At 43.1% G+C, this 25,852-nt stretch overlaps 1 protein-coding gene across 1 annotated transcript in view; it reads left to right on the top strand.

Annotated features, from left to right (window-relative positions):
* The first annotated feature begins 8,499 nt into the window (after positions 1-8,499).
* The window catches only part of si:ch211-212o1.2 (uncharacterized protein LOC492735 homolog), a 138,604-nt gene continuing 121,251 nt past the window's right edge, over positions 8,500-25,852 (top strand). The window contains exon 1 of the mRNA XM_060837703.1: positions 8,500-8,863. Coding sequence (XP_060693686.1) covers positions 8,689-8,863 — 175 coding nt within the window. The 5' untranslated portion in view covers positions 8,500-8,688. The remainder of the gene's footprint in view (positions 8,864-25,852) is intronic.

The following is a 25,852-nucleotide window of genomic DNA, read 5'->3' as shown; positions in this document are numbered from 1 at the left end:
CAAAAGCGGCCTTGCCAATGTCCTGTACAGCTGCAACATGATATCCCAACTCCTACACTCACAGTCTAATAAAGACAAGCATACTAATCACCTTCATCACTATCCTGTAACTCCACTTTCAAGGAACTATGAACCTGCAGTCCAAGGTCTTTTTGTTCAGCATCACTTCCCAGGACCTTACCAATCATTGTATAAGGTCTGTCCTGATTTGCCTTTCCAAAATACAACAGCTCACGTTTATCTAAATTCAACTCCATCTGCCAATCCTCAGCCCATTGGCTTATCTGATCAAGATCCCATTGTACTCTGAGGTAACCTTCTTCACTGTTCACTATACCTCCAATTTTGGTGTCATCTGCAAATTTACTAACCATATCAGAACTTAAACAGTTAATGGTAAGGTCCGAGGGAGTGTTGCTGAACAAAGAGACCTTGAATTGCAGGTTCATAGCTCCTTGAAAGCAGATAGGATAGTGAAGAAGGTGTTTGGTATGCTTTTCTTTATTGGTCAGAGAGTTGAGTATAGGAGTTGGAAGGCCATGTTGTGGCTGTACAGGAGATTGGTTAGGCCACCATTGGAATATTGCGTGCAATTGTGGTCTCCTTCCTATCGGAAAGATGTTGTGAAACTTGAAAGAGTTCAGAAAAGATTTACAAGGATGTTGCCAGTGTTGGAGGATTTGAGCTATAGGGAGAGGCTGAACAGGCTGGGGCAGTTTTCCCTGGAGCGTCGGAGGCTGAGGGGTGACCTTATAGAGGTTTACAAAATTATGAGGGACATGGATAGGATAAATAGACAAAGTCTTTTCCCTGGGTCGGGGAGTCCAGAATTAGAGGGCATAGGTTTAGGGTCAGAGGGGAAAGATATAAAAGAGACCTAAGGGGCAACTTTTTCACGCAGAGGGTGGTATGCGTATGGAATGAGTTGCCAGAGAATGTGGTGGAGGCTGGTACAATTGCAGCATTTAAGAGGCATTTGGATGGTATATGAATAGGAAGTGTTTGGAGGGATATGGGCTGGATGCTGGCAGTTGGGACTAGATTGGGTTGGGATATCTGGTCGGCATGGACAGGTTGGACCGAAGGGTCTGTTTCCATGCTGTACATCTCTATGACTCTTTTCCTCCTATGTTCACATACAAATCATTTACATAAATGACGAAACGCAGTGGACCCAGTACCAATCATTATGGCACACAGCTGGTCACAGGTCTCCAGTCTGAAAAGCAACCCTCCACCACCACCCTTTGAGCCAATTCTGTATCCAAATAGCTAATTCTCCCTCTGTTCTCTATGATATAATCTTGCTAAACAGTCTACCATGAGAAACCTTGTCGAACACCTTATTGAAGTAAATATAGATCACGTCCATTGCTCTGCCCTCATCAATCCTCTTCATTGCTTCTTCAAAAAACTCAATTAAGTTAGTGAGACACGAATTCCAATGCACAAAGCCATGATGACAATCCCTAATCAGTCCTTGCCTTTTCAAATATATGAAAATCCTGTCCCTCAGGATTCCTTCCAACAACTTGCCCACAACCAATGCTCACTAGTCTGTAGTTCCCTGGCTTTTCCTTACCATCTTTCTGAAATAGTGGCATCATGTTAGCCAACCTCTCGTCTTGTGGCAGCTTGTCTGTGGCTATCAATGCTACAAATATCTCAGCTAGCATCCCACAGAGTTCTAGGTTACATCTGATCAAGTCCTGGGAATTTATCCAACTTTACGCATTTTGAAACATTCAGCACCTCCTTCTGTTAATATGGACATTTTTCAAGATGCAGCTGTTTATTTCTTCATGTTCTCTATCTTCCATGTTCTTCTCCACAGTAAACACTGATGCAAAATACTTGTTCAGTATCTCCTCCATTTCCTGTGGTTCCACATATAGGTGGCCTTGCTGATCTTTAAGGGGCCTTATTCTCTCCCTAGTTACCCTTTTGTCATTGATATATTTGTAAAACTCTTTGGATTCTCCTTTCCCTATTTGCCAAACCTGTCTCATGTCCCCGCTTTGCCTGTCCCCTGATTTCCCTTTTAAGAATACCTCTACTGATTTTATACTCTTCTAAGGATTCACTTGATTTCTGCTGGCTATATCTGACATATGCTTCCTTCTTTTTCTTAATCAAAATCTCAATTTCTCTCGTCATCCAGCATTGTCTATACCTACCAGCTTTTCTTTTCACCTCAACAGGAACATACCGTCTCTTTACTCTCGTTACCTTATTTTTGAAGGTTTCCCATTTTCCAGACATCCCTTTATCTGCAAACATCAGCCCCAAATCAACTTTTAAAGTTCTTGCTTAATACCATCAAAATTGGCCTTCCCCCAATTTAGAACTTCAACTTTTTGATCAGGTCTATCCTTTTCCATCACCATTTTAAAACTAATGGAATTATGGTCGCTGGCCCCAAAGTGTTCCCCCACTGACACCTCAGTCACCTGCCCTACCTTGTTTCCCAACAGTAGGTCAAATTTTTCACCTTCTCTAATCAGTCCATCCAAACACTGAATCAGAAAGTTTTCTTGTTCACACTCAACAAATTCCTCTCCATCCAAGCTTAGTACTATGGCAGTCCCAGTCTACGTTTGGAAAGTTAAAATCCCCTCCAATAACCACTCTATTATTCTTCCAGATAACTGAAATCTCCTTACTAATTTGTTTCTCAATTTTCCACTGACTATTGGGGGGGTCTATAGTACAATCTAAATCAGGTGATCATCCCTTTCTTATTTCTCAGTTCCCTGAATGTATTTCCAGGAATATCCTCCCTCAGTACACCTGTAATGTTATCTCTCATCAAAAATGCCCCTCCCCCTCCTCTCCTGCCCCCCCCCATACTTCCTGTAGTATTTGTATCCTGGGAACATTAAGTTGCCAGTCCTGTCCATCTCTGAGGCATGTTTCTGTAATTGCTATGATATCCCAGTCTATTGTTCCCAACCATACTCTGAGTTCATTTGCCTTCCTTGTTAGGCCTTTTACATTGAAATAAATGCAGTTCAATTTGTCAGTCTTACCTCGTTCTCTACTTTGTTCCTGCCTGCTCTGACCTTTTGACTTACTCCTTTTCCAGTCTCGGATTGATGTCTTTCTTCACTATCTCCCTGGGTCCCACCCAACATGATCCCCCCCCACCCCCCCCCCCCCCCCCCCCGCACCCCCCAACCCCCCTCCCGACCCCCTAAATTACCCCTGAGCAGCTCAAGCAAATCTCCCTGCCAGTATATTAATCCCCTTCCAATTCAGGTACAATCCGTACTTCTTGTACAGGTCACTTCTATCCCAGAAGAGATTCCAATAATCCAAAAATGGGAACCCTTCTCCCCTGCACTAGCTCCTCAACTATGCATTCATCTGCTCTATCCTCATATTCCTACCCTCACTAGCTTGTGGGACTGGGAGTAATCCAGATACTACTGCCTTCAAGGAGCTCCTTTTTAAATTCCTGACTAACTTCCTGTATTGTCTCCTCAGAATCTCATCGTTTTCTTTTCCTATGTCGTTAGTTCTAATGTGTATAACAACCTCCTGCTAGTTGCTTTCCCTTTTGAGAATATTCTGCTCCCTCTCCAAGAGAGGGTTACCACAGATTACAACAGGATCTTGACCAGATGGGCCAATGGGCTGAGAAGTGGCAGATGGAGTTTAATTCAGATAGATGCGAGGTGCTGCATTTCGGGAAAGCAAATCTTAGCAGGACTCATACACTTAATGGTAATGACCTAGGGAGTGTTGCTGAACAAAGAGATCTTGAAGTGCAGGTTCATAGCTCCTTGAAAGTGGAGTCGCAGGTAGATAGGATGGTGAAGAAGGCATTTGGTATGCTTTCTTTTATTGGTCAGACTATTGAGTACAGGAGTTGGGAGGTCATATTGTGGCTGTACAGGACATTGGTTAGGCCACTGTTGGAATATTGCATGCAATTCTGGTCTTCCTATCGGAAAGATGTTGTGAAACTTGAAAGGGTTCAGAAAAGATTTACAAGGGTGTTGCCAGGGTTGGAGGATTTGAGCTATAGGGAGAGACTGGGATTGTTTTCCCTGGAGCTTCGGAGGCTGAGGGGTGACCTTATAGAGGTTTACAAAATTATGAGGGGCATGGATAGGGTAAATAGGCAAAGTCTTTTCCCTGGGGTCGGGGAGTCCAGAACTAGAGGGTATAGGTTTAGGGTGAGAGGAGAAAGATATAAAAGAGACCTAAGGGGCAACTTTTTCACATAGAGGGTGATACATGTATGGAATGAGCTGCCAGAGGATGTGGTGGAGGCTGGTACAAATGCAGCATTTAAGAGGCATTTGGCTGGGTATATGAATAGGAAGGGTTTGGAGGGATATGGGCCGGGTGCTGGCAGTTGATGGGTTGGTGGGTTGGACCGAAGGGTCTGTTTCCATGCTGTACATCTCTATGACTCTATGATATCCTTGATCGTGGATCCAGGGATGTAAAACACCATCCTGGTGTCTCACTGTCGGCCGTAGAAATGGTTGTCTGTATCTCTGACCAGAGGGTCCCCTATCACAATTGATTACTTGAAACCTGGCATATTCCTTGATACATTACAACCAGTCTCGGTGCCAGAAATCTGTCTGTCAGTGGTACATTCCCCTGAGAGTCCATCACTCCCTCCTTTTTCCAAAACAACATATTTGTTTGAGATGGGGATAGCCACATGAGATTCCTGGAAGTTATGACACAGTTTCCATGCTTTATCCTAATTTATCCACTATCAACCTTTCCACCTTCACTCTTAGGTCTTGTTGTCTACCATTCCCTGAAGCCTCATTGCAGCTTCTTCAGTGAGCTCTCCTTAATCTCTTCTTTGTTTAGATACTGTGGTGAACAACTTAATGCTTCATTTAATTTATCTCTAAGCTCTCTCAGTTCCTTGTCCAGTCACCATTCTTCCTTCTGCATTCACTGAACACTATGCTATATAAACTCAGCCATGGACAGTCCTTTGATCATGCCAAATTCAAGGTTTTGATTTTTGACAATTGCCTTCTCTGAGCTCTGCTTGATCTCTCTTTCTATTCATGTCATCAGTCCTCCTGCATGATTCACAGTACTGCCCCCTTTACTACCACACCTCTTTGAGAAAAACATTTGCTTGCACATGCTTATCATTCCACCTTCTAACTGCAATTCCCAAATGCTAGTCCTTTAATTTCCATAACCCTTATGCTATTGTTGATATCTTCACCTTATTAAATGTTCTTGTCTTTTCCATGAGCTTCGAATATCTCTGTTCCTCTTGATTCAGTTTCCACCCTGTACCTTTAAGTGTGAATGCTGCCAAATCAGGTTCTGGATTAGGGTGGTGCTGGAAAAGCACAGCAGTTCAGGCAACATCCGAGGAGCAGGAAAATTGACGTTTCGGGCAAAAGTTCTTCATCAGGAATAGAGGCAGAGTGCCGGCAGGGTGGAGCGATAAATGAGAGGAGGATGGGGGTGGGGAGAAAGTAGCATAGTGTATACTAGGTGAATGGGAGTGGGGATGGAGGCGATAGGTCGGGGAGGAGGGTGGGGGAAGGTAGCAAAGGAGTACAATGGGTGGATGTGGGTGGGATGAAGGCGATAGGTCAGAGAGGAGGGTGGAGTGGATAGGTGGAAAGGAAGATAGGCAGGTAGGACAAGTCATGGGACAGTGCTGAGCTGGAAGTTTGGAACTGGGGTGAGGTGGGGGAAGGGGAAAAGAGGAAACTGTTGAAGTCCACATTGATGCCATGGGGTTGAAGTCTTCCGAGGCGGAAGATGAGGTGTTTTTCCCCCAGGCATCGGGTGGTGAGGGAGTGGTGGTGAAGGAGACCCAGGACCTCCATGTACTTGGCTGAGTGGGAGGGTGGTGTCGTTGATTGGTGCGGGTGTCCCAGAGATGTTCCCTAAAGTGCTCTGCTGGGAAGCATCCAGTCTTCCCAATGTAGAGGAGACCGCATCAGGAGCAACGGATACAATTAATGATACTGGTGCATGTGCAGGTAACACTTTGATGAATGTGGAAGACTCCTTTGGGGCCGTGGATGGAAGTGAGGGGGGAGGTGTGGGCACAGGTTTTGCAATTCCTACGGTGGTAGGGGAAGGTGCCAGGATGGGAGGGTGGGTTGTTGGGGAGCGTGGACCTGACCAGGTAGTCATGGAAGTCATTGTTTTTACCTTACCGCCAAAACAGGATTCAAGAAAGGGCCTACCTTACTTTCCATGAACAGACTTTTTTTTGTCATCAATGATAGTAAAGCTAGTCTCAAACTCCAATGAACCTCATACAATTAATACAACACAGAACACGGCCAAGTCTGAACCAGCTCACCAAATATGCAACTCACCTGGTGCCATTCCTCTGACTTCTCTCTGAGACCATGCATATTCTCTCTTATGAAACAAGACAGACCATTCTGCAATAACACACCTTTCGTCAGTGTGAATTGGGTATATTGCGATTGATGAATTGTGAATGTTGTTGGATAATGTGTACTTTCTACTGAACGGGTATAGCAATTTTCTACTTGTGACCTTCTATAGCGCAATTTTCTGTAGTGGTTTTCCATAGCATGAGGAAATAGCTATTGTGTTAACCTGTATCCATTTTCACCACACTCTTAGGCAGTGCTTTGCAAACCCTAAACACTTGCTGCATGGTAAAGATTTTCCTCATATCACTTTTACTTCTATTACTAGTAACTTTAAATCCGGGCCTTCTTGTTAACAATCCTTTCATGAGTGGGAACATTTTTATCCTATTTACTCCATCCAAATCACTCATATTTTTGAACATTTTGGTCAGATCTCCTGATCTGAGATCTCTAAATCTCTTCTTTAAAGAGAATTGGTTCAGGTTCTCAACTCCATTTTCCTAAACGATATTGCTCATCCCTGGACTCATTTTTATAAACCTCTTCTGCACTCTCTCCAATGTCTTCACTTCCCTCCTAAAGCATGGTCCCCTGAATTGGGTGCAATATTTCAATGTTTTTAAGTTTCATGGTTAAAAATCACACAGCACCAGGTTATGGTCCAACAGGTTTAGTTGGCAGTACAAACTTTTGGAGTGTTGCTTTACAGTGCTTCCAAAGAAACCTGTTGGACTATAACCTGGTGTTGTGTAATGTTTAACTTTGTCCACCCCAGTCTAACACTGGCACCTCCACATTTATGTTTCATGCCAGCAGTAAATTTTAAAAATATGCTTAGTACATCAAGATTATTAACCTAGCTCAAGAAAAGCAATAGTTCCAACTCTGACTGTAGAGGTCTCCATGATAAACATTGTCCCAGCCTTAAAGGCATCTATTAATCACTAGTCTGTTTCCTGTCACTTAGCCAATTCTGTATCCATGCTGTTATTGTCTTTTTGTTGCATGAGCTCAAACTATCCTCACATGTCAGTTGTGTGGCATTGCATCAAATGGCTTCTGGAAGTCATTTAACTGCTTAATTTCTCTCTTTTCATCCATTCCTTCAGCTCCAGCTGTAAGAAGCCGAGAGATTTGCTTGTTTGAAAATTGAAATTGTTTGCTTCAACCTCTGTCTCCTCTTCATCTAATAATTCCCAGTATAGCCTGGACTTTATTCTAGTCTGGATGCCCATTATTATTCTCCAATCTTCCTTCCACTTCCCCTTAGTTGACACCAGCTCTATCACATGACATTCATCTATTGCTCCTTTAATTTTGTTCCTATTGAAATTCTCAGCACACAATCATTCCTTCAATGCTCTTTAGCATCAGTGATGATCATCCACAACAGATGGACCACTTCCCCAGATATGTGCAATTCCAGATCTCATTTCATCTTCAAGTTATGTAGCGTCCAGCAGACCACAGCCTATTGGGGACATTTAATACTCTCTCTGTGTGACTGTTCAAAACTTGGTCACTTCTTATAAACAAACCATTCCTGGACATCAGCAGTTCAGGAGGACAGCTCACCATCACCACCAGCTTCTCAAGAGCAACCCGGGATAGGCAACAGGTACCGGCCCAGCCAGCGTCACCCATGAAAGAATATTTGCAATAAGACTCTTCAAAGTCTCTCAGGCTGGAACTGCACACAGCTGGTCTTAATCTTATTTATGCAGTCGATAGCATCACTTTGTCCGTGCTACCTTCTCCCACATCCACATGGTTACCCGCTCTCCCAATTCCAGCAGCCAACGAAGGGGTGGGCATTGTAGGAATGTCCCCTGACTGGACAGAGGAGACATGAACCCCTCTACTTTCTGTATCCCCTGAGCTAGTGGGTCGGAGATCCGTCAGCCTCCCTTTGTCTCTGAACATTAAGGCAAATTGAACCCATCATGAGGGAAATCTCATGCAGAATGGAACCAAGCCTCCGGTTTCTGCCAGATTTATGTTGGATGGTACTGTTGAACTTTTTTGGAGTTGGAGTGGAGAACCTCTCTCTCTCTCTCTCCAACTTTGTCGCTGCAGTGAGTGAGCTGACAGTGAGAGCGGTTCAGACTGGGGCAGACACTCCGCCCCTGCTTCCACCGCACGCACGTCCTTTCCGGACCGGGGTTGGTGGTGGGGAGGCTGATCCTCAGCATCTTTCCCCGGCTTGCGGGCCCTCACCTGATCCTTCTCTCCCCCCCGCCCTCCATCCCAGCCAGCGAGGGGAGGGGAAAGCAGCTGTGGAAGGAGGTCCCTCCCCGGGCTGATTTGAGCGCTCCTTGCCTTCCGCACGATGGACGAGCCGGCCGGTGCCCTGCCGCTGTCGGAGGCGGAGATTGAGCGGCGCTCCATGGCCGAGGAGGATCCGAACGGTAACGAGCACGGAGCCGGGGCGAGGAGCAGCACGGTACCGCGCTGGGGACCACAGCACGCCGGGGCCAAGGAGCTCGCACAGCTTTACTCACCAGGTAAACAGGAGAGCACTCCGGGCACACTCACCCCAGTCAGGGCTGGAGACAAGGCAGTGCCCAGACCATACCAGCCCAGCCCGGCTCGGCTCCTACCCAGCAAGTACCACTGGGTGCTTTCTGGCTCCAGAACAGAGCAGAAACGCCATGACAACAGGTAGTCTCTTGAAGTTTAAGCAGAGGTCGTGACACTGACCCTTTAACAGCAAACCAGAACTAATCAAGTTGTTTCCCCCCTTTTCTTTTGCCCCGCTGTAACTCCCCACTACTTCTCTGGAAGGTGCAATGGTCCATGTTTCTACCCCTTGCTGCTGTCAAAGCATCTGTATCCGAACTGTACAGGGAGCCGCTGAGTTCAGGATTCTGATCGCTCCGTTGCATTGTCAGGGTGGTCAAAACTGGGACACCGAGGCAGCTCAGTTATTCGAGCTTGCAGTTTAGGTAGTGCTACAACATCATGTGTGAGGGTGGCGGCACCCCCTGGGCTTTGAATCAGATGTTTGTGGGCCCAAGTCCCACTGCAGAAACTCGGGCAGATCATTTCGCAGACACTCCAGAGCTCTATTTAGAGAGTGGCCCAGTGTCAAGGATGGCATCTTTCTGATGAACCAGTCTCCCAGATGGGCCAAGAAGATCCCGCGGGTGCTATCTTGAAGACGTGCAGGGAGGTCCTCTCTGGCGTCCGGCCCAATATTTATCCAAAACCAATTTCTCAAAACCAGGTGGTCAATAATCATTATCACATTGTCATTTTCTCTGTGCACATTAGCTGCACTTCCTACACTACGAATGACTATAATTGAAAAAGTAATTTGGTTATGAAGCACTGAGATATGCTGATGCTGTAAAAGGAGCCATATTAATAATGCAAGTCGATCTTTCAAAAAAATTTGGTTTTTAATGTTGCTGACAAGAAGTGGAGCCTTAAAACGCAATTGATTAACACAAGTGAGGAAGTTTGGGCATGTGACCTTCTGATGCAACAACACCAATTTGCATTCATTTTGTGCCGAGCCAATATAAAATGTCTCAAAGCAATCTTAAAAGAAAATATCATATGGAGCCATATAACATATTGGGACAACATTTTGCTGTGTGCAGTTAGGTTTTTAGGAATATATTAAAGGAGGAAAGATAGGTAGAGAGGCTTAAGGAATAAATTCCCTGAGCCTTGGGGTCTAGCCAGATGAAGGCATAACCACTGCTGGTAGAGTGATTTATGTAAGAGGTGCTCAAAGGACTGGAAATTAGAGGCATGCAGATATCTTGGCAGGTTGTAGAGCTGGACAAGACTACAGAGACAGGGAGCGGTCAGACTGTGGAGAAATTTGAAAACAAAAAATGAGTTTTAAAACTGAGGCATTGATTACTTGAGGGCCAGTATAGAGCGGTGGTAATTAATGGATTGTCTCATTGCAAGTTAGGGCAGGGACAACACAATTATGGTGAGTAGAATATGCAAGGCCAACTAGGGGAGTGATGGAATAGTTGAATCTGAAGGTAATAAAGCATGGATGTGGGTTTCAGCAACAGAAGACTTGAAGTACGGGCAGCGATGAGTGATATTGTTGAGGTGGAAAAGGCAGTTTAGTGACAGTATGGACATAAGATTGAAAATATATTTTGGGGACAGATATGAGACTGAGGTTGCACACAGACTGGTTGAGGCCCAGATGTTGCTGAGAGAGAGATGGAATCGGTAGTGAGAGAATTGGAATTCTGTCAGGGACTAAAAATAATCTATGAACATATCATCAAGGAACAAGACTAGGCCACTTGCCATTCAATAAGATCATAATTGATCTGACTTTAACCTCACCTCGACATCCCTGCATATTCTCAATAACCTTTCATCCCCTTGGTAATAAAGAATCTATCTACCTCTGCCTTAAAGATATTTAAAGATTCTTCATCCATCTACTAAAAACAACTGACATAATGTCATTAATATTGCTGATAACTAGTGAATACAAAGAGGAATGAATTGACTCATCCAATGATGCTGAGCAAGGATCATATATATTGGATTTCTGGTGATCTTGAATGGATACATACCTCTGACTAGGATTAGTGGTGCTGGAAGAGCACAGCAGTTCAGGCAGCATCCGAGGAGCAGTAAAATCGACATTTCGGGCTTTTGCACCACTTTTGCTCTTCCAGTACCACTAATCCAGAATCTGATTTCCAGCATCTGCAGTCATTGTTTTTACATACCTCTGTCTAGCCTGTCCCCCCTCAGTACAACTGTGTGAAGTGGATTCACTCAGTTGAAATTACTGTAAGGGAAACCACTTGAATTGCCCTCTGATTCTATTTTTAGTAACAATAGGACTTGACACCAGTGGTGGGAAGTTGATGCGACTTCTGTTCTTGAAGGGCACATCCACTTGACTTAAAAAAAGGGAGAGCTTACAGGTACAAGATTCCACAGAGGAATCCTATAAACAATAATATTATTTGGAAAACAAATCATCTTGGGACACGTTGCTGTGCAATCCTGCAGTTGTCTTCTGTTTTGAATCTTTCACTATTGTAGCTAAGCTATATCTTTGTTGAATTGGATTTGTTTAGTCCCAAATGATGCTCTGCTGAAGAATCTCTAGTTTATCAAGCATCTGTGATTGACAGTTTCTCAGTCGCCATACAAAATTATTAGGTTCTGACTTTTGACTATAAATTAAAACTCTAAATGCTGCAAACTTTAATTAAAGAGCTTAAAATTAAAACTGACAATTTTATTTAAATACATAGACTAAATATAGAGCAGGAAAAATACTACTAGTAATGATTAAATTAGAATTCTTCATCAAGCATGAGAATTGTTTTGCCCTTTAACTAAGATTAGAGATCTGCTATTTTAAATATAGTTGAAGATGTCACTAATTACAGGCTTACACCCAATGTTGCCGTTAAGTTAATTCACTGCTTACTGTGGAAGTGAAACTGCAAGTACCTCATTTAATTTCTGATCTGTGCTGAATTAGATTATCTCAGTTGGGGTGATGGTTAGGCACAATATTTGGCCTCAGCACCTTTTGGGCTTGGGAATGGAAAATCATCCATGGCTCTAGTCCCTGACTTTAATTTCAAAGTCTCTGCCAGAAAGAGCACATGTTGGACAAGGGTGGGATCTGGGATGCCAATGAAGATTCTTTTAGTCAAATAAATATTGGGAACCGATACATACCTCTGTATAGCCTGATCCCCCTCAGTACTGTTGTGTGAACTGTTCGCTCAGGTGGTATTACTATAAGGAAAACCACATGAATTGCCCTCATGTTCAAGTGACACGTATGAATAGGAGAAAGTGAGGACTGCAGATTAGATTAGATTAGATTACTTACAGTATGGAAACAGGTCCTTCGGTCCAACAAGTCCACACCGACCCTCCAAAGAGCAACCCACCCATAAGCATTCCCCTACATTTACCCCTTCACCTAACACTACAGGCAATTTAGCATGGCCAATTCACCTAACCTGCACGTTTTTGGACTGTGGGAGGAAACCGGAGCACCCAGAGGAAACCCACGCAGACACTGGGAGAATGTGCACACTCCACATAGACAGTTGCCTGAGGCAGGAATTGAACCCAGGTTTCTGGCGCTGATGCTGAAGATCAGTTGAAAAATGTGGTGCTGGAAAAGCGCAGCAGGTCAGGCAGCATCCAAGGAGCAGGAGCATAAACCCTTCATGTGGAATGTGTTGTTGTGGGGAGGGTGGGGGGGGGGGGGGGGGAGGGAAGAAGAGGAGGGTGGGGGAAGGGAAATAAATAGGAGGGGGGAGTGGGGTTGGGGGTAGCTGGGAAGGCGATGGTGGATGCAGGTGGGGGGGTGATGGTGGTAAATCGGAGTGGATGGGTGGGAAGGAAGATGGATAAGTAGGACAGTTCAAGAGGGTGGTGCCGAGTTGGAGGGTTGGATCTGGGATGATGTGGGAGGAGGGGAGATGAGGAAACTGGGGAAATCGACATTGATGCTGTGTAGTTGGAGCGTTCCAAGATGGAAGATGAGGCGTTCTTCCTCCAGGTATCAGGTGACTAGGATTTGGCAGTGGAGGAGGCCCAGGACTTGCACGTCCTTGGTGGAGTGAGAGGGAGAGTTGAAGTGGTCGGCCACTGGTGTTGGGGTTGTTTGGTGTGTGTGTCCTGGAGATGTACCCTGAAATGTTCTGCAAGTCAGCATCCTGTCTCCCCAGTGTAGAGGAGACCACATCAAGAGCAATGGACACAGTAGATGGGGTGTATGGATGTACAGGAAAATCTCTGCTGGAAAGGGAAGGATTCTTTGGGGCCTTGGATGAAGCTGAGGAGGGAGGTGTGGGGACAGGTTTTACACGTCTTGCAACGGTAAGGGAAACTGCTAGGAATGGACGATGAGTTGATGGGGGACGTGAACCTAACAAGGGAGTCATGGAGGGAATGGTCTCTTCAGAATGCTGATAGGGGTGGGGAGGGAAATATATCTGTGGTGATAGGGTCTGATTGTAGGTGGGGGAAATGGCAGAGGATGATGCGCTTTATGCAGAGATTGTTGGGGTGGAAGGTGAGAACCGAGGTGGGGGTTCTACCTTGTTGCGTTTGGTGGGGGAGGGGTTCAAAGGTGGAGGTGCAGGAAGTGGAGGAGATGCATTGTAGGGCATTGTTGATCATGTGGGAGAGGAAATTGTGGTCCCTGAAGTAGAAAACCTTCTGGGATGTTCTGGAATGGAATTGCTCCATTGAAATGCTCCAATGAAATGTTTGAAAAACAAACAGACTGCAAAGGACTGGATAGTCGTGTTCCAGGCAGACATGATGCAAATAAGCATCAGGATCCACTGTATTACTTTCATCCATGTAATTGCTTAGGAAAGATAAAGAAACAAATAGCGAAAGATAACATGAGTCGATTCAGAGGAAACCCTGCAGTTGATCATAAACAGTTCTGGGAGATCATACTACATAATTACTGCTTAATGTCTCACCTATCTTTCAGACACAATGATATCAGTAGGTAGAAACAATGACTGCAGATGCTGGAAACCAGATCCTTCAAAACACTGGTCCTCCAAGTGATGTCAAGCATTTCGCATCTTTGGAACAGGTAGCGTGGGAGTGCAAAACCTCAAATTTACAGTGTAAACTTGGCAAGACTGCGTGAGATCTTAATACATTTCTGTAAGTAGCCAAGACACCGTTTTGGATATGACCCTAAGACACCTCTGGGGGAGCACAGCTGCCCTTTAGAATTGGTGAAACTAGTCATGAATGTACACACATAGTCCATTAACCCAATAACTGTTAAGCTCATTGGGAATGGCAACTGACCTGTTAAATAAAACTGAGAGAAGTGTTGCTCTCTCAGGATGCTGGAAACCAGATTCTGGATTAGTGATGCTGGCATCTGATGCTGCCTGAACTGCTGTGCTCTTTCAGCACCACTAATCCAGACAATGATATCAGTGACAGTTTTGGGAGGGATCATAAAGAAAATTGAATACGAAATCAGCAATTAATGCAGGGCAATAGTGGGACCACATATGGAGTATTATTTACAGTAATTGTCTCTTTATTTAAGGAAGAATGGAAGAAGTTCAGAGAAGGTTTACTAGACTAATACCTGGGGGAAAAGTTGGACAAACTAGGCTTGCATCCTAAGTTTGGAAGAGCAAATGGTGACTTGATTGAAACATATAAGAAGATCTTAACAGTTATTGTAGAAAGGGTTTTTCCACATGTTGAAGAATCTAGAACTAAGGGTTACTGTTTGTTTACTTATGTCCTCCCATCCACATTTGCCCTTATACCTAATATCTACTGTAGACTGAGCTGAGGACCCAAGCTGAGATAGGATGAAGTAAAGTTCTAAGAGTCTATTGCAAAAACCTCACTCAGTCATCAAACCCTATGATTATGTTTGCATTCCTTCAGCTACGTAATGCCTTATAAAAAGAAACATTTCTTTAAGTGCACAGACTCTTATAACAAACATTGGAATTAATAGTTTGATTTCAAAGTGTCTGTAACCACTTGTAGCAGCTAATCAAACGATGAAATGGATGACATTCTTTGATGATGATCATTGGTTGTGAAATCAGTCATGCAACACTATTTCAAGAATGCAAACCCCCAGTCTTATATTGACAGTGAGAGGAAAATAGGACACAATGATTTATTTAATTCCTGAAAATTTCTGTCCAAGATTTAAAGGGCAGGGTGTTTAAATGCATAGCAGCTCTTGTTGACATTTGTGTTTAACACATCCTTTTGCCATTTTTGACAAGTTCTCTTAACACTTCTCTCAGGTCCTTTCAACTTTGACAGCTTTATTTGACAGGTCAGTTGTCATTCCCAATGAGCTGAACAGTTATTGGGTTAATGGACTGTGTGTGTACATTCATGACTATTTCACCAATTCCAAAGGGCAGCTGTGCTCCCCCAGAGGTGTCTCAGGGTCATATCCAAAACGGTGTCTTGGCTACTTACAGAAATGTGTTAAGATCTCATGTAGTCTTGCCAAGTTTACACTGTAAATTTGGGGTTTTGCACTCCCACGCTACCTGTTCCAAAGATGCGAAATCACTTGGAGGATTTGTGTTTTGAAGGATCATGGAAAATATTTATTTCAGTGTTTTGTGAAAATATCTGAAGCAGTTTCTTTAAAAGACTTCCTAGCACTGGTGATATTGCTTGTTTCCTGTAGACTCCTGGTGATGTTGTTTTGAGCAGTGGCTGGTTGGAGACTTGGCTGCCCCTATTTGTTTTACCTGGTTGAGTTGAAGTGAAGCCTGCTATTAAAAGTTGAGTTGGAAGAAAGCTCACTATGAAATCGCTGCCCAGCTGATCTCTCCCATTTCTAAAAAGGAAACTCTCTCTGCGTCAGTTCAGAGTGGAATCTAATTGTTCTTTTCAAAGAGTAATTAAAAGAACATCGCAAGCATGCATTTCTTGGACAAGGTGAGAGCCACAGTGTGACTAACATTGGGGGATTGCTGAAAGTCTGTGGGATTTGCTTTCACTGCAATTTGCCATGTGATGAGCTCTGTGGGTGTTTGCTAACAGTTTGTCACCCAAAGTTACCTCATAATAATTCTGGATGTTTGAGCATAAATTGTACATACATTGCTTTACTGTTCTAAAGTTCTGGAGTCAAGGTTATTCTGCTTCTTTAAAACCATGCAGGCAAGTGAATACAAATGTCTCAATCTCCCAGGTAGCTCTGTGGTTAGCACTGCTGCCTCATAGTGTCCAGGTTCAATTCCACCCTTTGGCGACTGGCTGTGTAGACTTTGTTCTCTTGGAATATACTTGGGGTCTCAAATTTTATCTATGTTAAACAAAAGGCTTCCTGGTCCTTTATCGACTGTAATATAAATTTGGCAGTCTCTTCCAGGAGCTTACATTTCTTAAAATAAATTGCATTTGATTAACTGGATTGAATTGTTTGACTAAGTCATATGGATTTTTAAAAAATGCTGCATAGTAGACTGAAATCTATAGGATTAATAGGACAATGGCAGCTTGAGTATAAAACAGGCTCAGAGAGATATTAGATCTCTACTGTTCTTAATACCTCCAAGACCTGGATAAACAGGGCATAATTTGAAAGCTTGCAAATTGTGTCAAACTCAGGGAAGATAGTACCAGACTTGAGGACATCAGCCAATGAAATGGGCAGGCAGCTGGCAGATGCAGTTTAATCAGAGAATTGTATTGCAATACATGAGGAGAAATGAAGTAATATAGTATGTTTCACAGCTTTATAACCTGTTCAAGGATTAGCAGCCTGATGAATACTTTTGTACTGCACTCACTCTTGTAAGAAGGAAAAGCCAACAGTCATTAATGAACTACAGATGTCCACAATAGCAATGTGATAATGACCAGGTAGTGAAGTTTTTGGTGACATAGTTTGAAGGAAAAATATTAGCCAGGATAAAGCTGACAGTTCCCCAAATCCTCTTTGAAATTGTGGGACTATCTACATTCTTCTGAGAGGCCAGATGGGGCTCTGATTGAATGATTTAATTCCAGCACCCCTGACAGTGCAGCATTCCCTTAGCACTTCTTATTATCTTTATATTATTCTTGAACTGAGGAATGGAGCTAAACTTGATAACAAACAGATAGGTCAATACAAATGTTTCCCTCTCGTGGCAGCATGTTGGCTCAGTGGTTAGCAATGCTGCCCCACATTGCCAGGGACCCAGGTTCGATTTCACCCTCTGGCAACTGTCTATGTGCAGTTTGTATATTCTCTTTGTGCCTCCGCGGGTTTCCTCTCGTTGCCCCAGTTTCCCCCTCTCAGTCCAGAGATGTGCAGGTTAGGTGGATTGGCCATGGAAAATGCAGAGTTACAGGAATAAAGTAAGAGGGTGGTTTTGGGCAGGTTGATGTCATTGGACACGATGGGTCAAATGGCCTGCTTCCATGCTGGAGAGACTGTGATTTTAAGAATAGTGTGGGTTATCTTAATTTTAGCACTTAACCCATAACCTTCTGACCTTGCCAAGTACTACAAATGGAGTCAAGGTGACATATAAACGAAACAATACTGGCTCAGATGTTCTGAATAGTCACTGCAGCAATGTGGACTGGAGTTATGTGTTGGAAATGTGCAGAAATCGTGAGGCAGCTAACTCTCTGGGAATTATCTGGGGAAGTTGATAACACTGAAGGACATTCCCTTGAATCTGGAACTTTCTAAAGTCATCCCCTAATTCCAGAGTATGAAGGGTTCCAACTCACTTAAGTTTAATAGCTACCCAGGAAAGATTAGACGATTAAAAAAACACTTTTAACACCTGCAGACGACTATTAAACCGTACTGACCATCACTGCCCCTCCCGACCCGTCAACAACATCTGCTCTCCGAACCCGCTAGCTTGCAATGCTGGCTCTGACAATTTCCCTCCCACCATGACCCAATAACACATCATCCCAAACCAGTAACAATACCTGGTGAACCTGACACCATGTCCCAACCTAACATCTGCCCCTGCAGAGCATAACAGCTCTCCCCTCCACTTCCGCCTCGCCAAAACTGGAGACCTGTGTGAGCCTGATCTCCAAAGCACCTTTGGGGCCGGGGCCTGAAGTTTGTGGGAATTAAAAGTTGTGAAGCTGCCTTAGGATCCTGACACCTGTGGGACAGTTTCGAACTTTGAAAGGAGTGACAGTGGGTTGGGGCAAAGGGCAAAAAATATAAAACGTGATCATTGCTAATTACGAGTTCCTTTAAGGGCCAATCAGTTTGAGATTGAATTTCTAAAATCTTTTTCTGGTGAACCCAAACCATCTTGTGGCATAATTGTTGAATCTACCGTGGAGTCCTGGTAATTTGCTTTGCATTAGTTTTTAAATTTATCCTGCGGTTTCAACAAGTGTTGTTCCCACCCTTAGGTCCATGGGTGAGTTCCATTATGTTCCCCATCAAAGTTAAAATGGCTGCCACCTGCCCATGCTGCTGGAACCAGGAAGACATTTTCCCTTCTTCTAGACTCCCAATGACTCTAATTGGACGCTGGGCTTACCACTTGGCCAATTTAGCTTGCTTGCACTAAAAATAACATTGTGAGCACATTGCAGCTCTGGTACCTAGGAATGCATGTGGATGACAAGTTCCTGACCCCATTTTGAAATTCTGGCCTCAAATGTTTGCTAAGTTTTCCTCCTCAGAAAGTCCATAAAACCCTTTCTGCAATGTTTTATAGTGAAAGCTGTCACTAGCAGCAGAAAAACAGAAGAGAAAGCAGCGCCTATTCAAACTACATTTAAAGAAATAAAGGTGTATTCATTTGTGTAGTGCCTTACAGCAAATGAAGTATTTTTGAAGTGTAGTTGCTGTGATATTGCAGGAAAAGTGGTGAACAATTTATACAGAGCAAACAACCATGCGATAGAAAGCAGACTATCTGTGCTTTTGTGATGTGTTTTGAGAGAAAATATTGGCCCATCCACCAGGGATAACTCTTGAGGTATTCGTTGAAATATTGTCATAGTATGTTTTACATGACTCAAACAGGCAGATCAGGTCCTCTGTTTAATATCTCTGCTGAAAAAAGTATGTCCAACAGTCTTACACTCCCTCAGTAATGCACTGCAGTGTCAGTCTTGATTTTTATGTTGAAGCCCTAGGGATAGTACTTGATCTTGGATCCCTTTGACGCTGAGGCGACCGTGTTACCACTGAACTGTAGTAAATGGCTCTGGAAATTGTATACCTTCATTGGCTTAGATTGTGATTTAATGGCAAGAGTTTGAAGTTAGCTGATGATATTGAGTGTGGTTGTGAAGCTAGTTTTTTGCTTTGTGCATTGTGTAAAAAAAAAGTCATACTGTTCTATTTACAGAAAAGAATATTTGATCTCATCCATGTCTCTACTGAAGTGAAATTATAAACTGGTGACAGCCAGATTTCAAAATGTCCTGGAATAAATTAAGTGAGGTCAAGTTTTAAATGTGAATAACCATGCCTTTATTAACTTGAAAATATCTGATGTGCAAATTGTCCTTCCCCATAATAACATTCTTTACTTATTGGGTGTAAAATGTGACATGAGACTTAAGTCAATGTTTTGTGATTACTGCATGGACCCATAATTCAAATCTGTTGAGCTTTGACCTCCCATAACAGTTAGTTAGTCAGAGGGTGGACAGATTAACAACTCTCTGAAGTCTTAAAATCATTTGCAGGTAAGATTTGTTTTTTGCAAAAACGGAGCATATTGAGTATAATGCTGCTGCATAGAGCACACTGTATCAATAAGGATTACATATGGGTCTGCATTCGGCTTTCAAGTACCTTTCCAGATGTCTTTGTTTGCCTTCATGATGCAGCTTGAGGAATGTTTTGAAGTAACAACAGCTTGCAGGTAAGATGGTAGAAAAAAATGTCATGAGGAGCTGCAGCTGTTGGCGAAGTGGCAGGGTGGGGGTGGAATAAAAGACACCTAACCAAAAGAGGAAAGATTAGGAGGGATGATCAGAAGTTTGATCAAAGAGTTGAGTTTTCAACATTTTAAAGGAGTTGACAGAGGTAGAGATGTTCAGAGAAAAATTGCCAAGTGTGGGGCCTCAGTGACTCTAACAACATTTTGGAGGAGTTGATAGAAGAGATCTGCAATTAGTTGCCCAGCTAATTTTGATAAAAAGCAGTCCCCACACCTGATTCTGTTGGATAATCTAATAAAGGTATTAGATTCCATCTTTAGGAGTCTATAACTATTTCTTCATTAAGCAACTCTTGTAAAATGACTTATTTTTCAAACTTATTTGAAAGCTCATGAATGGGCGGCACGGCAGCGTGGGTTTCCTCCGGGTGCTCCGGTTTCCTCCCATAGTCCAAACAATGTGCAGGTTAGGTGAATTGGCCATGCTAAATTGCTCATAGTGTTAGGTGAAGGGGTAAATGCAGGGGAATGGGTCTGGGTGGGTTGCGCTTCAGCGGGTCGGTATGGACTTGTTAGGCCGAAGGGCCTGTTTCCAAAACAGAAATCGCTGGAGAATCTCAGCAAGACTGGCAGAAGTTCTAAAGAAGGATTAGTGGACTCGAAATGTTAACTCTTGTTCTCTCTACAGGTGCTGCCAGCCCTACTGAGTTTCTGCAGCAATTTGTGTTTTTGTTTCAGATCCTTAGCACCGCAATTCTTTGTTGTATATTATCATAGACCAAGCTTTGCTACTAGTAAGTGAAGGATGTTAATATAGGAAATTGGCCAATTTTCAGCATCAAATATTTTCAAATCAAAAAAAGCATGGTTAAAACGCAGGGTAGGTTTTCTTTGTCATTGAGCTGCTACACTCTGAAATCTTTTCCTCAAAGCTATCTGATAATGAAACTCGTGAATGTTGTGATATTTTGTCAATACTAGCTGCATTTAAGGGATATATATCTGTTGTAATCACTTTCCATAATAATCTGGGCAGGTAGATGGTGATTTGGCCACAGCCAGTGAGCTTCTTCAGTTTTTTTTGTGTTGTTAATAAATTAGTACCTAAATTATTCTGTGACCTCATAATCTGAAACCTTTGTGCCTGGATTTTATGGTCAGTCATGAATGGGTGGCACAGTGGTTAGCACTGCTGCCTCACAGTGCCAGAGACTCGGGTTCATTTCCCACCTTAGATGACTGACTGTGTGGAGTTTGCACATTCTCCCCGTGTCTGCGTAGGTTTCCTCCGGGTGCTCCGGTTTCCTTCCACAGTCCAAAAAATGTGCAGGTTAGGTGAATTGGTCATGCTCATAGTGTTATGTGAAGGTGTAAATGCAGGGGAATGGGTCTGGGTGGGTTGCACTTCAGCGGGTCGGTATGGACTTGTTAGGCCGAAGGGCATGTTTCCACACTGTAAGTAATCTAATCTAATCTAAAAAAAGTGCCGACTTGCTCCCGGGTATTCTCTGGGCATCTACATGATGGTTTGCAGTATTTGGAGAGCCCCAGTGGGGGCTTTGGGATCTTTGTGATGAGGGCAAGCAATTGTTTACCTCCTAAATCAGACTGAAGAACTCTGAGACATGTGGGCTAAAATTCCCTTAGTGTTGGCTCTATGGAAAAATGTAGCATACCCAGACTGTGGGCATGAATGTGGGTACCGTGCTGGGACATGCCTGGTGAGTAGACCACAACACCAGAGAACTGCCAACATTGGTTTAGTGCACAAACTGCCATTTTAGATTTTGCAGATCTAGTTAATGCCCTCTCATAGTCACTTCCATTTGAGAATGCATTAGGGACCCACCTCCAACTGTTGCTCTTTAAATAGACCATCATGGAACTTGCAGATGAGGTGCTTCTGACTTTCTTCTGCTGTAGAGGAAGTGGAAGGGCTGTGTTGGATGTTATTAGAGAAATTCAGAAAAGCTTTGAGGATTCCCAAGTGGCTGAGAATGTACATTGATAAATGAGCAGTTAAAATTGGAAGTGGACCATAAACAACAGAGAGGAAAAGGTGAAGAATTGGAGGATGGGGACATTTAGTAGAAGACTTTGCCCATCAAGGGTTTTTGGCGACTCCTCTCCTACCTCAACCTCAGAAGGAGCAGTGTGAGAGATGCCTGTGTTTCACCAAGAGGCAGGTGACTGGACTGTGCCAGCTCCTACAACTGTTTCACTTTTCAAGAAGAGTGGTAAAGATAAGCCAGGGAATTACAAACCAGTGAATCTTACATCCGGTGTTAGGCAAACTACTGGAGAAAATTCTGAAGGAGAGAACTATCTCCATTTGGAGAGGCAACATTTGATTGGGGATAGTCAGCATGGCTTTGTCAGGGGGTCGTCATGCTAACAAATTTGATTGCATTTTTCAAGGAGGTGACCAGGTGTGTGGATGAGGGTAGTACAGTTGATGTAGTTTGTATGGATTTCAGCAAAATCTTAGATGACATCCCACATGGGAGGCTGATAAAGAAGATAAAAGCATGTGGTATGGTGTGGCCAAATGTGTGGTTGGAGATGCAGCTAAAGGATTGGGCAGTTCAGCCACACGAGGGCCCACAGAACACATGACCAGCGACAGGACATTTCTTAGGTGGACAATTGTACTTGTTGGCGGGTGATTTTGACAGCGACGATGATGGAAAGCACATGGGATGCAGGGTAATTTGGAATGTAGGATCCAAAATTGGCTTATTGATAGGAGACAAAGAGTGGTATAATGTTGTTTGCATGGCTGGAGGCTGATGTCCAGTGACATACTATACAGATCAGCGCTGGGTCCTTTATTGTTTGTGATACACATAAATGATGTAGATGAGAGTGTGGGAAAGATGACAAATACATTTGCAGATGTCACGGCTGGGTGCTTGATAGTGAGGAAGAAGGTCTTAAGTTCCAGAAGGATATAGATGGATTACTCAAATGGGCTGATCATTGGAAGATGGAACTTAACTCTGATATATGTGTGGTGATGGATTTTGGAAGAAGTAACAAGATAAGAGAGTACTTCATGAATAGGACACAGGAAGCTCAGATCAACAGAGAGATCTTGGGGTGCTAGTTAACAGATTCCTGAACCTGACATGTTAATAGGGGAGTAAAGAAGGCATATGGGACCCCTGCCATAGATGTGCAGAGGAATGTAGTGTTGGAACTGTATAGGACTTTGGTAAGGCCACAGCTGGGATTCTGTGTGCAGTTCTGGCCACCACATTCTCAGAAGGATGTGATTACACTGGAGGGGTGTCGAGGTGATTCATCGGGATGTTGTCTGGGATGAAGCATTTTATCTGAAGGGAGGCTGGATAAGCTCAGGTCTTTTTCTTTAGAACAGAGAAGGCTGAGAGGGGATCTGATTGAAGATTATGAGGGGCATGGACATGGTGGATAGAAAGTTGCAGTTTCCCCTCAGTTGAAAGGAAGATAATTGGGACTGTGATTTTAAGGTGGAAGGGAAGAGGTTTAGAGGGGATTTGTGCAAAATATTTTACACCCAGAGAGTGGTGGGAATCTGCAATGCCTGGGATGAAAATTGAGGCAGATAATCTCATAATTTAAAAAAAATATTTGGATTAGCACTTGAAATATCATAGTATTAAAGACTATGGACCAAGTGCTGGAAAGTGGGACAAGTGTAGATTTAGTGTAGATTTGTTGGTGCAGACATGATGCACCGATGGGGCTAAAATGTACTGAATGGTCTTATGATCCTTCCTTTTAATAAATTGACCAATGTTGTGTAGAATACTCAGATGCAATCTCACCAAACTCAGTATAACTGAAGCATAACCTCCCCACTTTTGTATTCCGTACCCTTTGTGGTAAATTATTTGCTGTACCTGCATTCTAATCTTTTGTGAATCACACATGAGGATGCCCAGATCTCTCTGCATGTTAGATCTAATTACTCACCATTTGTCTAATTTGATTCTTCCTTCAGAAATGGACAGTTTCATATTTTTCCACATTATAATGCCATTTATCACATCTTTGCACACTCACTAAACCTATTTTTTAGCAACCTCCTCTTCACATCTTACTCTCCTTATTTTTGTGTTGTTACGAATTTGTGAAGCATACCTTCTGCTCCTTCACTTAAATCATCTATACGAATGGAGATGGTTAAGGTTCTAATACCGATCTCTGTGGCACATCAGTTGCTACATTTTTCCAACAAGAAAGATCTATTTATGCCAACTCACTGCTTTCTGTCAGCCACTCAATTTTCTATCCCTACGCCGCCAGTTTTTAACTTTTGCAATAATCTTTGATGTGACACCTTATCAAATGCCTTTTAAAAATCTAAGCTCATCCACCAATTCTGCTTTCTGCTGAGCATGTGTTACTTCCTCAAAGAACTCCAGTAGATTGTACAAACATGATTTCTCTTTCACCAAACTATGTTGACTCTGCCAGATTACCTTGAACTTATCTCAGCACCCTGCTATAGCCTCTTTAATAAATCTTCCAAGCACTTTCCCTTGAAGGATTATAGAAGCTGGAGGCCAGTGGAGTTATTTTTGATGTCTGGTGAGTTGGCACATGGACTGCTGTTTCCTTCTGCAACAACCTACTCATGCCTGGTGATGTACTGCAAGTTGATCCTGAATTTAAACTATGGTACATGCATTGCAATGGTTACTAGTGTCAGGTCAGTGATGGTGCTTGGAAACATGGAAAATGTCTGATGCTGCCCAGTAAAAGACCTTATCCAGTCTAATCTGGCTTTCTAGCTCTTGATCTGTCATCTTGGCACGTTATTGTCTTTTAAGTGCATATCCAGTGGAGTGAGGGTTTCTGCCTCTATATTCACTGACTTTCAATGTCCAACCATTCTGGTTGAAAAAGATTCTCCTCAGCTCTCCTTGAATCATTCTATCAATTGGGATCTAAAAGTCTGTCCGCTTTGGTTATTTACCTCTTTGTTAAGGAAATAGATCTTTCCTATCCACTCTATTGAGGCTCCTGATAATTTTTTTTTACATCTTATGTAGACTTTCAGTCAGTCTCTTTTCTAAAGCAAGCAACCTCAGACTGCTTATATCTAACATTCTCTGGTTCTGGAACTTCTTGACAATTTCATTTATTAACCTCTCTAGTGTGATCATATCCTTTTCGAATTCTAGTTACCAGAGTTGAATGTATTACTCCAGTCCTGGCCTAAATAGTGTTTTGTATTGTGTAGTACAACCTCCCAGCTCTTATATTGCTGGACCTGTCCTTCTTCCATTCAGGATCTGTGGACGTGGAGAATCCACTACTACTCCACATTTAACAATATTTTGTGAATTCCTTTGCCTTGTTTATTCTGCCTAAACACATTACCTCAAACCTCTGTAGATAGAATTCTATTTACCACTTTTTCATGATCTGACATGTCCAATGAAATCTCCCTGTAGTGCCCACCCTCTGTACTTTGTAATCATGTACCCTGAATTTTACTCCTCAAGATATACCAAGTACAGTAAGGGACCTAATACTGAGTCATGCAGAAACTCACAGTTTTGCAATGTATTCACCTAATGTAGTATTTGGTATGTTGGAATTAGATGAGATACTAACAAGGCTAACGTCATTGTTAAGGATGTAGAAGTAAGATGGAACCTCTGAAGATTAGTCCAGATGCAGATGGGTCAGTGATGGAGCTATGGTTGTTTGAGGCACTGTGAAAGCCTAGTGTTCTGCTGGGTCGATGTCATTTGAAGGATCATTTGTTGACATCGACCACTCTTGAAATCAGTCAATTGTTTCCAATGTTGCAGCTAAGTTGTCAGGGTCAGGCCCCAGGTGTTGAACTTCATGGCCATGTTCTTCGGTATCCTTCTCAGGAAATGCCTTGGTGGACTCCAGGCCTTCCAATGAAACATGGCCTTTCTTCACCCTTTGAGGTCCATTACTAAAGCATCCAGTATCCCATTCTAGAATGTGGGAGCCCTTTCCTGGTTTAGCGACTCCATAAACAAACTTCCGCCTTCCATCAAACCCTTCCTATTACAGTTCTAGCAGCTGCTGTACCCGTTTTCCATGAAGAAGGACAGGGTGCCTTTAAGAAATGCAGGCTCACTACAAGTCACC

This window comes from Hemiscyllium ocellatum, chromosome 17 (genome assembly GCF_020745735.1).
Source record: "Hemiscyllium ocellatum isolate sHemOce1 chromosome 17, sHemOce1.pat.X.cur, whole genome shotgun sequence".
Lineage (NCBI taxonomy): Eukaryota > Metazoa > Chordata > Chondrichthyes > Orectolobiformes > Hemiscylliidae > Hemiscyllium > Hemiscyllium ocellatum.
This window is presented reverse-complemented; position numbering and strand designations above follow the sequence as displayed.